A 13,381-nucleotide genomic window follows, 5' to 3' on the forward strand; every position below is an offset into this window, starting at 1 on the left:
GGGTCAGTCCCTGGAAAGGGATCAAGAGCAAGGGAGAAAGTGAAAGAATGAGAGGGAGAGAGAGAGGAAGATCTGTTATCATGATTGTTTTAGGATTAATCATCCCTGATAAAAATGGAAGGGGTGAGAATAACAAGGTGGAAAGGAGAAGGAAGAGGAAGAGAAGAGGGGGAAGAAAACCAATTTCAAGTTCACCAGGGGAAACAAAATATACTCTTGCTCACCTGTAAATGTGTCTTATTATTACGAATAGGAAATGACAACCAAGCACCCTTATAATAAAATAAGTCACCATTTGTAGGATGAAGAGAAGCAGGAAGCGAAATAAGAATACCGCTTACATGACGCTTTACCGTTTTGAAAGCGCTTCTATACACTCTCTTCACAAAATCTCAAGAACCAGGTGGCGGGCAGTGATCCACCCTCTTGATGGAGAAAGTGATCTGCCCTGTGGGGCTGGGGTGTCCCGCACCTGTTTAACCAGCCTCTGAACTGTCACTGAAAGGACTATGCATAAATTTGATGGGACAACTTCAATCCATTATCCCTTTTCCCCTCCGAGGAATCCTTTGTGGAAAGATGGGCAGAAGGACACTGTGGACATACAGTATGACTTTGAGGAAAGAGAATCCAAGGAATTCTTAAATAAAGCATATGTCATATTTTCTCAAATATTAAAGTGTGTAAAATTATTTTTTTAAAGAAAAGGAAACACAGAGTAGCACAATTAAGAAAACAAATCCCATATAAGCCCAGCATAATAGACAATATTAACACTTTGTGGGTTTCCTTACAGTTTTTCAAAATAACACAAAGAATCCTGTACATACAATTTAGGGACTTGTATTTTTCATTTAGTATTATAATATCAAGATACCCCCATGTTGTTGCAAATTATCTGTAAACACGATTTTAACGACTGCATGTAATAGTCCACTCTGTAGAATATTCTCTCATATGAACCATAATTTAATCATTTTTCTATTTTTAGACAGTCAGATTCTAGTTATTGCAAGTGAACCACAAAGTACATTTTTGTATATAAAGCTTTTCTTGGGTTCAGATCCTTTCCATGGACTAGATTTCACAAAGAGCGATGACAACGGCCAAAGGCCGTGGGCATTTTAAGGCTTTCCGACGTGGTTGTATGGATTTATACTGCGCCCGCAGGTGCCACGTCCACCTTTGCCAGCAGGATGTATTTTGCTAGAACGCCGCACCCGGACAGATCCCTCTGGGAACTTCCAATCTCCCTTCTTCCCCCTGAGAACACGGAGTCCGAAGCCCAAAGAGAAGTGCCCAGTGCGGGCAGTGACCCTAGAGGTCTCCTGGCTCGGAGTCAGGAACCTTCTCCTTGGCCATTCCCCTGCAGACCGCGCACCTGGAGTGATTTCCTGGCTCTTTCACGGGGCCCTAACTTGGGGACCGCCCCTTCTCACTTTCGCGGAGCGCGCTGGTGGGCAAGGGCTGTGAAATTTGCCTCGAGGTGACCTGAAACACTGAACGGTTTGCAGCTCCAGGAGTTTGCAGCGCGGGCGCCAGGCTGGTGGACGCCGGCCTGGTCCACACCCGCGGTCCCAGCCCGGTGCCAGGAGCCTTGGGAGCGGCGCTTGGCCGAGGGGTGGATCTCCGCGGCCACACTGGGATGCGGGATGCGGCTGAAAGGTGCCTGTGCGGTTTTGAGCCGCCTTTGAAGTGAATTCTGTTTGGTGATTTTGAAGGGGTGCTCGTCCCGGCGCACGGCCAGAGCGCCTTTTCCTGGCCGCTGCGGCTTCGTTCCTGCCAGGCCGAAACTCCCGCAGGAGGGTCTGTCTGATGTCTGTCTGTCAGTGCTAACAGGGACCAGTCCTGGCAGCCCTGAGCTAGCCCGCGGGATCCAAAGCGCTTCCCCCACGCGGGGCGGCGTTGGCAAGGGGCGTCGGGGCGGGACGGCGGGGGCGGACAGGCCTGGGGGCGCCGGGCGGGGCTGGGTTGCCGCTGGTGCCGGGAGGCCCCGCCCGTGCCCCCGAGGGTGCCGCCTCCCGAGCTGCCTGTGGGTGACCCCAGCAGCCCCGGCCCGGAGCCGACTCCACTCCGCACGGGCTCTGTCGGCGCCCCAGCCCGGGTAAGTCAAGGGCCCCTGCTCCCGGCTCCTCGTTGGGCGTCCCCTGAAGGGGGTCTCCCGGGACCCGGTCTCAGCCCTGGGCACGCAGCGGGCGCCCCCAGCCCCTATCCCGGAGCCGTGAGCCCCCCAGGCAGTCAGCGCCGCGACCCCTGCAGTGGGAGACCCAAGCGCTGGCTCAGTAGTCTCACCCTCCGTTCCCTCCGCGCATCTTCACTTACTTATAAAACATCTCCCCGACGTATCACAGCAAAACACTGTCCACTGTTAGGGCACTGCCTTTGCGGAACTCGCCTGGTAGCTTTATCTCCCGCGTGATGAGGGGCTTGTGAGCAAACTGACTGATCTCTGGAGCTCCCAGGCTGTACTTTACCAGGTCGGCTGCTGGCTTCTCAGCTAAGGACCGGCTTGAGGAAGACATCCTGAGTCCCCGGAGGAGTCATAGGAATACTCAGGTATGTCTTGCTTCTGATAGGTTCTTGGTAAGGGCATTGTTTTGAAAATAAAGGATGCTTTGAAGACATCAGAGGCGCTCAGTCCTGTCGTCCTGGAGTCTGCGAAAGTGGAGCTGGTGGGGCAGTTCCTGCGTGATCCCGGGCTTTCTGGTAGTTGCAGGGGACATCTATCAATTCATTCACGCGTACGCTCAAGTAATTTTTATTGAGCAATTACCATGTGCCAGGCTTAGGATACACGCAGAGATCTCTGCCCTTGGAGACGCTAACATTTTGGTGGGGAAGACAAACAGTCAACAGTGAGCCTAATAAATAAGAAAACTATATCACGTTAGCAGGTGTTAAACAAGTATATGGAAACAAAAAAGGAAAGCCAGGTAAGGGTTACCAGGGGGAAGGGAGGGAGATGACAGTGATGCTATAGTATTCACAATTACTGACTTGCTTTAAATTTTTTCAGGAGTAAAGTGGGTTGCAGTTGTGTATATAATATAAGTTGTATAAGTTTAAACATACTACGTTGCAAGAGGATTTCATTTTGTTATCCAGCAATTTGTTTCTAGGGTGCATTATGCTTTATATTATACTCCGCAAAAGCAAAGGTCAGAGGTAAGGAGGGGTTCTGGCAGATTCCATTGTTCCCAGTTTTCAGATGAGAAAACTGAGGCTCCTGGAACTCACTTAATTTGCTGAAGATAAGATTCCTTTCTACCCTCCTTAGGTGTGACTTCAGCTGCCCACCCAAAGTCCCTTGGGGTATCTTGCTGCCATCCAGCCTCTAACCCAAAATGCGCTCTCTCCTGCCCATATTGAGTTTGATGGAGTCCCTCTCACCAACCCTCTGGCTCCCACTCCCTGAGTGGGTGATGAGTGTTCTTGGTTCCAACCTTTGTGCCCCAAAACCCCGTCTCCATCACCCACAGGCAGGTCTTGGGAGCTTGTAACAGGGAGGTGACGGAAAACCCTCTTCAGGTCTTGTGAGGACCGGCTGACGTGTGCCCAGATTCCTTGGGACACCTGGCCGTCTTGGTGACCCCTGATGCCTGGGAGAGGGGAAGGTTGGAAGACAAAAACTAAGCTGGCTAACTGCCTGGAAGGGTCTGGCTTCTTTTCTGCAAGGAGGGAAATATATTTCCAAAATTTGGACATAGTGTTGCAATAAAGATGAAAGCAATTGACAGCTTCTTCCAAGGAGAATTGGCTTATAGAATTCTTGACCCAATAAGATCATATTCACCAAAATTAGATTTCTCCGTCATTGTTTTTACCCCTAAGTCTTCTTCCTAAAACAAGTAGGCCAAATGCTGATTTCCAGACTGAATGCTCTTTCAAGGAAGTGTTTAAGGAATGTCTTAAATGATAGGAATGCTGTTTCCATTCTACCTAGATAAGTAAGCCCCGGCCGAGGGGAGTGGGCTATTTAGAACGGAGCTGGGACTGGAGCTCAGATCTGGGGGCTCTGAACCCAACATCCCCACCTCCCAGGCCTACCCACAGAAGCGCCCCACCCCCCCCAATCAGCCACGAAAACATTGCCTGGTGGGTAAATGCTTAAAAAAGAACTAAAGTGGCCAGTGCCTGGGAAATCTTTTTTTCTAAGAGCTTCCAGGCTGTTATCAGCACTGATAGGCCTCAGCTGGAACAGGAGAAATGCAGAGAGGGTGGTGTGTGCCAGGAGCAATGTCACCTCACCCACTGCCCCCTGCGCTTCTGGGAGCAGCTGGGGGCTGGATCTCACAGAGTCCCAAGGTAGAGTACAAGAGATCTTCATTTACAGCTGCTTAACTCAGCTTAGTTGTCCAGAACCTCCTGTGATTTCCAGCAAACTGACAACTCTGTATCTAAGCTATTTTAAGAAGAAAAAAAAAAAGTACTAGACTGGATTGAGGGCAGCATCCTTGCCTTACAAGGAGTCTCGAACCCAGGGGGAAGCAGAAACTTCTAGAAACCCTGATCATTCTCCATTTCTGCAGTTCAAGACTGTTCAGCACAGGCTGATCATCAAATCAGTTTTGTTTGGAGTTGGGTGTTTCTGGGTCTTACTGCTACTGCCTCCATCAGCCCCTTCCTCACTGGGTGAGCTACAAAAAGCTGTGGGTCTCCCCAGGGCAGGTGGGAGGGCTTCTGATGGCATATTTAGGTAAGAAGCTAGTCTCCAGTTGGGTAGAGACAGTTTTACCTGATAAAAGTTAGCTGGTTCCTCGTTCCTTCGAGTCTAAATAAAGAATCCATCTCCTCTCCACAAGGTCGTGGGAACTGCTTTTGCTATGCTAATAAATGTGATTCAATAGTAAAAGATTAATTTTTAGATGTATATTTGATTGCAGAGATGACCTTGGGCAAGTCACCTCTATGGAGCCTAGTCTTTTGTAAACTGAGATCATTGGATCACTTGCTCCCAAACCCGTTAGTGTACAACAGTCTCTGTGGCCACTGGGGATGTGGATACTTTGACATGATAAGGGAAATGAATTGGAGAATTGCCCACAGACAGGCAGATCAGGGTTCTATGTCATTTACACCCTGTCCTGACCACCGAGAGAGAACATTGCCAAACTCACTTTGAGACTCATTGTCAAAATACCATGGTGCCCCAGCATGCTTTCCTTGGGGGTACCAGAGACCATTTAACAAAAGTAATACAATAAATGAAATGCAAAAAGAAAATTATTTTTTTTTCTTGAAAAATGCAGAGCCATGTTATTTGAAAAGCAGTTAATTATCTTGGATTTTCCGGTTCGGAATAAAGCTCTGATCGGCTAATCATAATTTACGGTGCCAGCGTGCGTTAGGGTGGGGGCAGCTGAGATGAGGGTGCACCTTTGAGAATTTGTTTCTGCAGGTTCTCTTCAGATTACATCAGGGACATGCAAGACCAAAAGAAAAAACAGATTTGAAAATTAGGTTATGAAATCATGTTTCTATTCTTACAAAAATCTTCCAGGTACCCTGTAGCACCAATGATTAATAGTCAATTTCCTATGCCCAGTGGTTCTCAATCTTGGTGCAAATTCAGCTCACTTGGGAAGCTTTTAAGAATTCCAATGCCGGGCAGCAACCCAAACCAACTGCATCAGAGTAGCTGGAGGTGGGATGAAGGCATCAGTAGTTTTTAAAGCTCCCCAGGTGATTCCAGTGGTTCTCCAGATGTGGTCTCCAGATCAGCAGCAGTCACATCTGGAGTATCAGCAACTGGAACTTATTAGAAAGTTCTGAATCTGAAACACTGGGGGCGAGGCCCAGCAATTTGCATTTAACTAGGTGATTCTGAAGCATGGTGAAGATTGAGCAACACTGCTTAAGAGCACGGCTAAGGATGCTTTGGGCCTGGGGAAGTGGAGCTGTTTCAAAGCAGATGTTTGTGGTTGCTTCTTACAGCCCTAGAAAAGTCTTAGTGCTCCCACGGAACTCCATCTGGTTTTAAGTAACAGGTCCTTCCAGTGAATCATCCACCAGTTCAAATTAATTGCAGAAGTTACTCTTAAAATCAATTTGCTAATTGAGATAGCCATTCCAGATCAAATTGCCTGCCATAATGCTAAGTCCTCGCATAGTCATTAAGCTGTAAGAACTCTCTTGCAGTAATTGGCAGCAGGATCTTTTGCCAGCGGTGGCCATGCTGGGTTTTTGGAAATGAGATTAAGTTATCAGCCCCAGGCCTCTCTGTTTTCCCGGGCAGGGCTGTATGCATTCTGATCATCCATAAGTGGTTTCAAATCATTTAAAAAGATGTGGAGCATCCTGTTCTGATCTGTTACAAAATGATTCCCACCTATCCCTTCTAGTTAGAACAGAGCTAAATGCTGGTTTTGAATATGCATCAGTCACCATGAGTCTCTGTGAAGCTAGTGCAGTTTAACCCCTGTATCATCAGCCCAGATTTTCCAGAGAAACAGAGCCTATCTATGGGAGACAGATAGATAGATGTAAAAGATATTAATTTTAAGGAATTTGCTCTTGTAATGGGGCTGGCAAGTCCGAAATCCATAGGGCAGGCTGGCATCTTGTCCAAGAGTTGGTGCCACACTCTTGAGGCAGAGTTTCTTCTTCTCTGGTAAACCTCAGTTTTTGCTCCTAAGGCCTCCAGGAGGCCCACCCACATCATCAAGGGGCATCTCCTATACCTAAAGTCAAGGAATTATAGATGCTGATCCCATCTACAGAATGCCTTCATGGCAACATCTACTCATCGCAACTCCTAACAGATCTCCATGCACAGACCCAAAGGCCAAGGAGAAAGCAGTAAAAGCAACAAGCAATCTTTGTTTCTCCTTCATGACTGGTTTCTCCACAAGGAAAAGAAGAGAGCTATAGTGGTCAGCAGTGGACAAGCCAAACCTAAAACCCCAAAGCCCCAAATCCCCATGCTGCAATTTAACAAGATTAAAAAACCAGTAAATTCTTACTCTGGATTGCCAAGTGCTTATTGCTGTGTGTGGGCACTGTGCTGGGCACTCCACATGCCTGATCCATGGTCCAGCGACCCACAAATGACATCACGTGATGTCTTAGCCTCAGCAAGGCTAAGGAACCTGCCCGGGGTCTCGTGGCCAGGAAGTAGCAGGACAGAATCCAAACCTGGGGCTGGAAATACAATTCCAAGTCTGAGTTCTTTCTTGTCCTGCTCTCTGAGATGGTGATTTGAGGTGAGGAGATGATTGTCCTTCTAGAAAAGGGAGTTAGCTCAAGCTCTGGAGCCACATAACTGGCATTATTTGTTAAGAGTAAACAGGTAATTAAGAATCAGGCTCCATGATTGGAAAGTTCTGGTGATGGATGGTAATGAGGGCAGCACAATTTTGTGACTGTGATTAATCCCACTGAATGGTATGCTTGGGAGGGTTAAGAAGGGAAAGTTTATGTTCCATGTATTTTTCCAAAATTTAAAGAAATAAAGAGCAACTAAAGAGACAATGACAATCATCAGTGCAATACATGATCCTGGACTGGATCTAATAATGGAGGAGAAAAGGCCCAAAATGATATTACTGAGATACATGAAAAAACTTGGACCATAGACTGAAGACTTTATACCAATGTTAAAGTTCTTGAACCTGATAACCATAAGGTGTTTATGTAAGTGAGCATCCTTGTTCTTAGGAAATGGATATGAAAGTATTATGTGTTCAAGGAACATGTTGTATTCCACATATGAACAATGTTTAGAAAGCTGATGGACAGACAGATAGAAAGGATGATACAGCCAATGTAGAAAAATGTTAAAATTGGTGGATCTGAGTGTCTTGGGGTGGGGTTATGTTGGAATTCTCTGTGTGGGTTTTGTATTATTTTTGCAACTGTCCTGTAAGTTTGAAATTATTTCAAAATAAAAAGTTTAAGGAAAAAAAAAAAAGACTGAAGCCCCAGCAGCAGAAAGATTTTAAGGGGTCCTGGTGGCATCTATTCAGTGATCACTTGTGGACACCTCCTGGGCTGCCATGTTGCAGGCACTGGGCTAGGAGGCCATTGGGAGAAGGAGATCATGGCTGTATGACATCGCAGGGAGTACAGTGTCCTGTGGGGACATGACAAAGGTGGTGCCAACCCAGCCCCATGCATCGGAGAAGACTTCAGGAAGGAGGTGAGAGCTGAGCTAAATTTAGCATAAGTAGGTTCCATTTAAGGGGTTCATGGGCCAAGAAAGAGGGGTGGTCTGTGCAGGAGGTGTGCAGAGAGGCGACCATGTGTGCAGGGTTTGGTAAGTGGTCAGCGGAGCTGGATCATAGGATCGGGGCAGAGGGGCAGCCTGGAGCTGGAGAGAGTAGCAGGTCCTTGTATCAGTGCTGAAGCCTGGGGGCTCCACTCTGAAAGTGGGAAAGAAGAGCTTTGAGCAGGAGACTGAATGGTATTTCTCACTTGGACTGCATGATCAGGCGACACCGAGGGAGGTGGTCATTTCAAAACTGGAAGTTGCCCAGTCTTATCAGCAACTTCTCAGCTGGAAGGAAATTAATTACCAAAGATAAAATCTGGTACTTCCTCTGTTCTTATAAAAGAGAGCTCACCTTTGGCTTTCAATATCTATATAAATTTCTTTCACCATTCCCTTAAAAAAAATAAAAAGGACTCAACTGAAAAAAAAATTCAGGGTGGTTTGTATGGCCACTCAATTCGCTGAGGTGCGGAGCAAGCTTTAATGGATGGGGTGGGGTATTGAGTTAGAGGAGCCTGGAGATGGCCCAAGGAAAGTGCCTCCTTGTCACATAATGGACACATGACCCTGGTACTCAGAGGTGAGGCCTGGGCCAGACATATGGGGTTGGGGTCTTGGTCATGTGGATGAACCTGTAGGCACAGGTGTAGTCACCTGGAGAGAGAGGAGAAGGAGAAGAGAAGAGGGCAAAGGGTGGAATCCAAGATGCATCAACATTTAAGGATGGATAGAGGAAGAGGGGCCTAGGGAAGGTGCCACAAGTCCCCCGGTGCTAGATTCAGTGGATATTTCAAAATTGGGTACCTCCATGAAGCAGTAGCTCTGGGTCCACACTGGGGAAGAGCCAGGTTTCCCAGGTAAGACAATGTGCAGTGTCTCCATCCTGGCTGCTGTGCACTGGAATTTCTCTTTTCCCAGTGTTTCTGGCCAGAAACTGTGTCCCATCCACACCTTTCACCCTTAGTTACCACAGCCACCCCAAGGGAGCCTCAGGGCATGTTGTATGTAAGAACTCTGAAGGGCTTGAGACATGAGTAAGTCCATTTCAATCTGATAAGCTCTCAGGTGACCCCTTTGGGCTGAGTTTGGAGCAGGGCCACGTCAGCTTGGCCAAGAGGATTTTGCTTCCCAGCAAGAACTGGGGGGTGGAGACTGGCATGTGCCCAAACAAAACCATAAATAAAACCTGCTTTAGCTTATCAGTGATCTCCAGGCCACCTAGACGGCGTTTCCCAAGCACACAAAACCACTGATAGAATTTCAGAGGTACTTGGCGACAACTTTCACAGTACCCAGGCCCCTTGTTCCGGGACAGTGACATCAAGATTAAAGTGATGGGGAACATGACACTTTCTCTGTGGTTCATGCTGGGCCTTCAGGAGTAGGGGCGGGAGGGGTGCAGAGAGGGGCAAACAGCATAAACTGTAACACCAGCCCCCAGGAGGGAAGTGTTGCCTGAAATTTCACCAGAGTCGTTCCAAAGAAAGGGCGAGTTCTCCAGTCAGAGGGGGACAGCTGCCCCTGGAGGGGTGTGCTGTCAGGAAACAGACAACCCATTCCTTGTCACCTCCGAGTACACCCTGACAGCTTCTCCGTCTCAATAGCCATCTAACCCACCCCAGGCACTACCAGTGGAAATGGGATTTGGGGGCATCCACAGGAGGACACAGATGAGGATGCTTGAAGCACCTTTGCTTCGGGGGTCAGTGGCCACAGCAGTGTCCATCTCTGGGTGACTGGGCAGTGCAGGGACGTGGCTGCTGGCCTTGGGCATCCTCAGCATTTGGCAGTTAGGGTAGCAGCGTGAGCAAGCACAGACAGCATGGCAGGGAATGGGAAAGAAAGGCGACAAATGGGATAGATGACCCGATACCGTTTATGGAGACTACAAAGCACACGCCCAACACAATGCACCAAATGAGGAACTCGGGCGATGGCCACCCAAGGGTGTCGGGGTGGGGGCAGTGAAAGAACATAAAGGGGAATCAGTGATGCAGCCTACAACAGGGGCGGGCCTTGGGGACATCATGTGGAGGGAAAGAAGCCAGGCATCATGGGACAGACACTGGATGGTTCCACTTAGATGAAACTACAATAGGCAGTTTCATAGGCAAAAAGTAGATTACAAGCTACTAGGGGCTGCAGGGTGGGGGAATGGGGTGTTAGTGTTTAATGAGTACAGAGTTGCTTTGGGGGATGATGGAGAAGTCTTGGTAGTGGGTGGTGGTGATAGTAGCACAACATTGTGAGTGTGATTAACATCACTGAATGGCACACCTAAAAAAGTCCAAAATGACAAACTGTATGTCACATAGAATTTGTTTTTAAAGGTACCGTAGGGTGGGGGTAGAGAATGGGAAGTTGATCCTTAATGGGTGCAGAGTTTCTTTTCGGGGTGATGGAGAACTTTGGTAATGGGTGGTAGTGATGGTAGCACACATTGTGAATGTAAGTAACACTTCTGAAGTGTAGACTTGAAAGTGGTTAAAATGGGAAGTGTTGTGTTGTACATATGTTACCACAATGAAAAAAATTAAAACAAAAGGCGCCCTTATAAAAAAATGGAGGGGGAGTCAATTTATCATTGATCAGTCAGAGACGGTGTAGAACGTAGGTGCACAGATCATGGAAAAAGACTGGGTTAGATGATCCCACTCACCTGACACTTTTAAAAATTGTGTGCATGTGTGCGTGCACAGGTGTGGGGTTTGGCCAAAACATCCTTCTTGATTTTGGGTTGCACTTTTCTTTTAGAAAGTTTGCGTGGGAAGTTTGAGCTCCAGCACCCACACCTCGAAGGCTGAGATGAGGCTGTTGAATTCCACGGCCGGAATGCCCTTCCTGAGCCAGCTGTGGCAGGGGACGGTTCCACAGGACAGCACCCCATCCGGCCTGGCCCGCCGCTCAGCCAGCGAGGACGGCAAGCTGGCGGCCCTCTACATTCTCATGGTGCTCGGCTTCTTCGGCTTCTTCACGCTGGGCATCATGCTGAGTTACATCCGCTCCAAAAAGCTGGAGCACTCGCACGATCCATTCAACGTGTACATAGAGTCGGACAACTGGCAGGAGAAGGACAAGGCGTACTCCCAGGCCCGGATTTTGGAGAGCTACAGAGCATGTTATGTCCTTGAAAATCAGCTGGCTGTAGAACGACCCGACACATACCTTCCCTTGATGAGGCCTTCCACATGAGCCCCATATCTGGTTCACACTGGATAAACCCTCCATGACAGTCTTTGTTTTCTAATCACAAGCTTCTCATATTCTTTATTGAACATAACTTTTTTTTTTTTTTTTTTGCTTTTGGAAGGAATGAGGGGATAGAATAGTGACACTATTTTTCTAAAATCATAGTCTTCTGACAATAGACTGCCAGTTGTTTCCCAATAGCCATCCTTGCCTTGTTAGTTTTAGCAGAATCCCTGAGATTGTGGCCTCAAGAATAAGAGCTGCCTATCCTGGACTCCCTTGCAGCTACCAAGATCATGTGACTCAAGTTCAAGCCAGTAGAAGTGGAAGTGATAAGTGCATCGTCTGAGTACTCCTTGAAATAAGAAAGGCCATGCCCCCCCTTTCCTCTCCCTCCCTTCCCAGTGGCTGGCCGTGGATGAGGTGGTGAGCCACCTTTGGCTCTGGCAGGGGACAGCACACTCCCAGGTGGCAGAGCAACAAAATTCTGGGTCCCTGGGCAACGTCCCAGAGCAGGCTCTCCCTCCCCCCGGACTACTCACTACAGCTTGCTTTTGGACTTCTAGCCTCCAAAACCATGAGGCGATAAATGCTTGTTGTTTAAGCCAACCCATCATGTGGTGTTTGTCATAATAGCTCTGGCAAACCAAGACAGGGAGGGACCCAGAGCACACATGGTTCTCAACGTGATTCCCTGGCACCCTGGCTTTGATATTCAAGGACATGAACTTGCTCTTTATCACCGTTCACCTTCCACACTAGGATTCCCTTGACAATGAAAGCCTTGGAGGATCCGGGACCCAGCTCACTTCCCCTTACTCCTCAAATCTCTTATCTCCGTCCCATTCCTGTTGGTTTTAAAGATGGGGTGGGAAGGGGGAAGGTGAGGGGAGATGAACTGAGCCACAAATTTTCAAATGCTCATTATCATATTTTAAAATTTGATCAAACAAACATAGTGCTTGCTATGTGCCAGATACTGTTCTAAGCCCTTGAAAAAATACATAAAGTCAATTAACATTTTGCATGCATTATTTTAGGTATTCAATGGATAGGGCAACATAGCTTTTTGTGGTTTTAATAAGAGATTCTTTTTTAAATTAAAGCCTTCTATCGTGATCTGTGGTGTGCGTCTTCTTAATATCATTATGATACTTTTGGAAAGTGGATAGGAGTCCTTGGGCTCTGATGAGGCAGCCCAAGGGGGCTTGGGAATAAGGAAAGTAAGATTGCCCGCAGATGGTTAAACTCTGCCATTGACACATAGTTTGTCACAACAGGAGACATGGGCACCTCCGACAGTTCCAAATAGCAGGCGAGGGAGCAAAGCCCCAGAGCCTTCTAAAGCCTTCCAAAGGGGGCAGCTGCTGCCCAACTCTTGGGGTTGGCTTGGCTTTTTAAAATAAACTGTAAATCTAGTTATTTATGCAACATCTCCTGATTTTTAATTGTTGGCAGTTAATTCAATTTTTAAAAATTGTGGGAGCCAAACAAAACACGATGAGCTGGATTCTGCCCAGAGACCACCAACTTGCAACCTCTGCTTTGAAGATGAAGAACCATCTCACCTGGTGGAGGCACAAACAGGATCAGAGGAACCCTGCCCCTGCGGGGCTGCCAGCCTTGGTGCCAGGGACGGGGTGGCTGGACTCTCAGCTTCCAGCCCCATGAGTTGCCGGCTCTACCAGGCTGTCTTCACCTAACATGGTGAGAAACATCCCATTCTCCCGAATCCCACTGAGACTCCAGGCCCCCCATTATCTTTCTTTGTGGAAGAGAACTTTATGATTTCACTCCTCTACTCCCAGGACTAGTTAGGGGGAGTCTGCCCCCAAGGGTGGAGGTGGTCTACATACGGAAGAACTTGGTTTCTGAACTTTCTACATGACCAAAGGCTGATGCTGGGCTGGGATAAATTAGCCAACACCAAGAAGGCCAGGTCCACCTCTCCTGGAGACCCCTGGCCTGGCAGGGGTTATGGCT

At 47.8% G+C, this 13,381-nt stretch overlaps 1 protein-coding gene across 2 annotated transcripts; it reads left to right on the forward strand.

Moving 5' to 3' along the window:
* The first annotated feature begins 1,472 nt into the window (after nt 1–1,472).
* KCNE1 (potassium voltage-gated channel subfamily E regulatory subunit 1) lies at nt 1,473–12,478 on the forward strand. 2 transcript variants are annotated; one of them, XM_037800647.1, is made up of 3 exons: nt 1,473–1,665; nt 2,478–2,556; nt 10,964–12,478. In XM_037800647.1, exons 1-3 carry the CDS (start codon nt 1,646–1,648, stop codon nt 11,399–11,401), a joined length of 537 nt encoding a protein of 178 aa, XP_037656575.1. In that variant the 5' UTR covers nt 1,473–1,645; the 3' UTR covers nt 11,402–12,478. The 2 variants fall into 2 exon arrangements, with proteins under 2 accessions (XP_037656575.1, XP_037657205.1); XM_037801277.1 differs by lacking the exon at nt 1,473–1,665 and adding an exon at nt 1,724–2,104.
* Nucleotides 12,479–13,381: the final 903 nt, after the last annotated feature.

The sequence above is a fragment of the Choloepus didactylus genome, chromosome 1 (assembly GCF_015220235.1).
Source record: "Choloepus didactylus isolate mChoDid1 chromosome 1, mChoDid1.pri, whole genome shotgun sequence".
Lineage (NCBI taxonomy): Eukaryota > Metazoa > Chordata > Mammalia > Pilosa > Megalonychidae > Choloepus > Choloepus didactylus.

Bases quoted from the DNA above. Each gene is read 5' to 3' on its own strand.
- KCNE1 (XM_037800647.1), top strand. From the start codon at position 1,646: ATGCGGGATGCGGCTGAAAG. The intron at 1,666-2,477 runs GTGCCTGTGCGG...GTACTTTACCAG, and splicing joins ATGCGGGATGCGGCTGAAAG to GTCGGCTGCTGGCTTCTCAG. The intron at 2,557-10,963 runs GTATGTCTTGCT...CTTTTCTTTTAG, and splicing joins GGAGTCATAGGAATACTCAG to AAAGTTTGCGTGGGAAGTTT.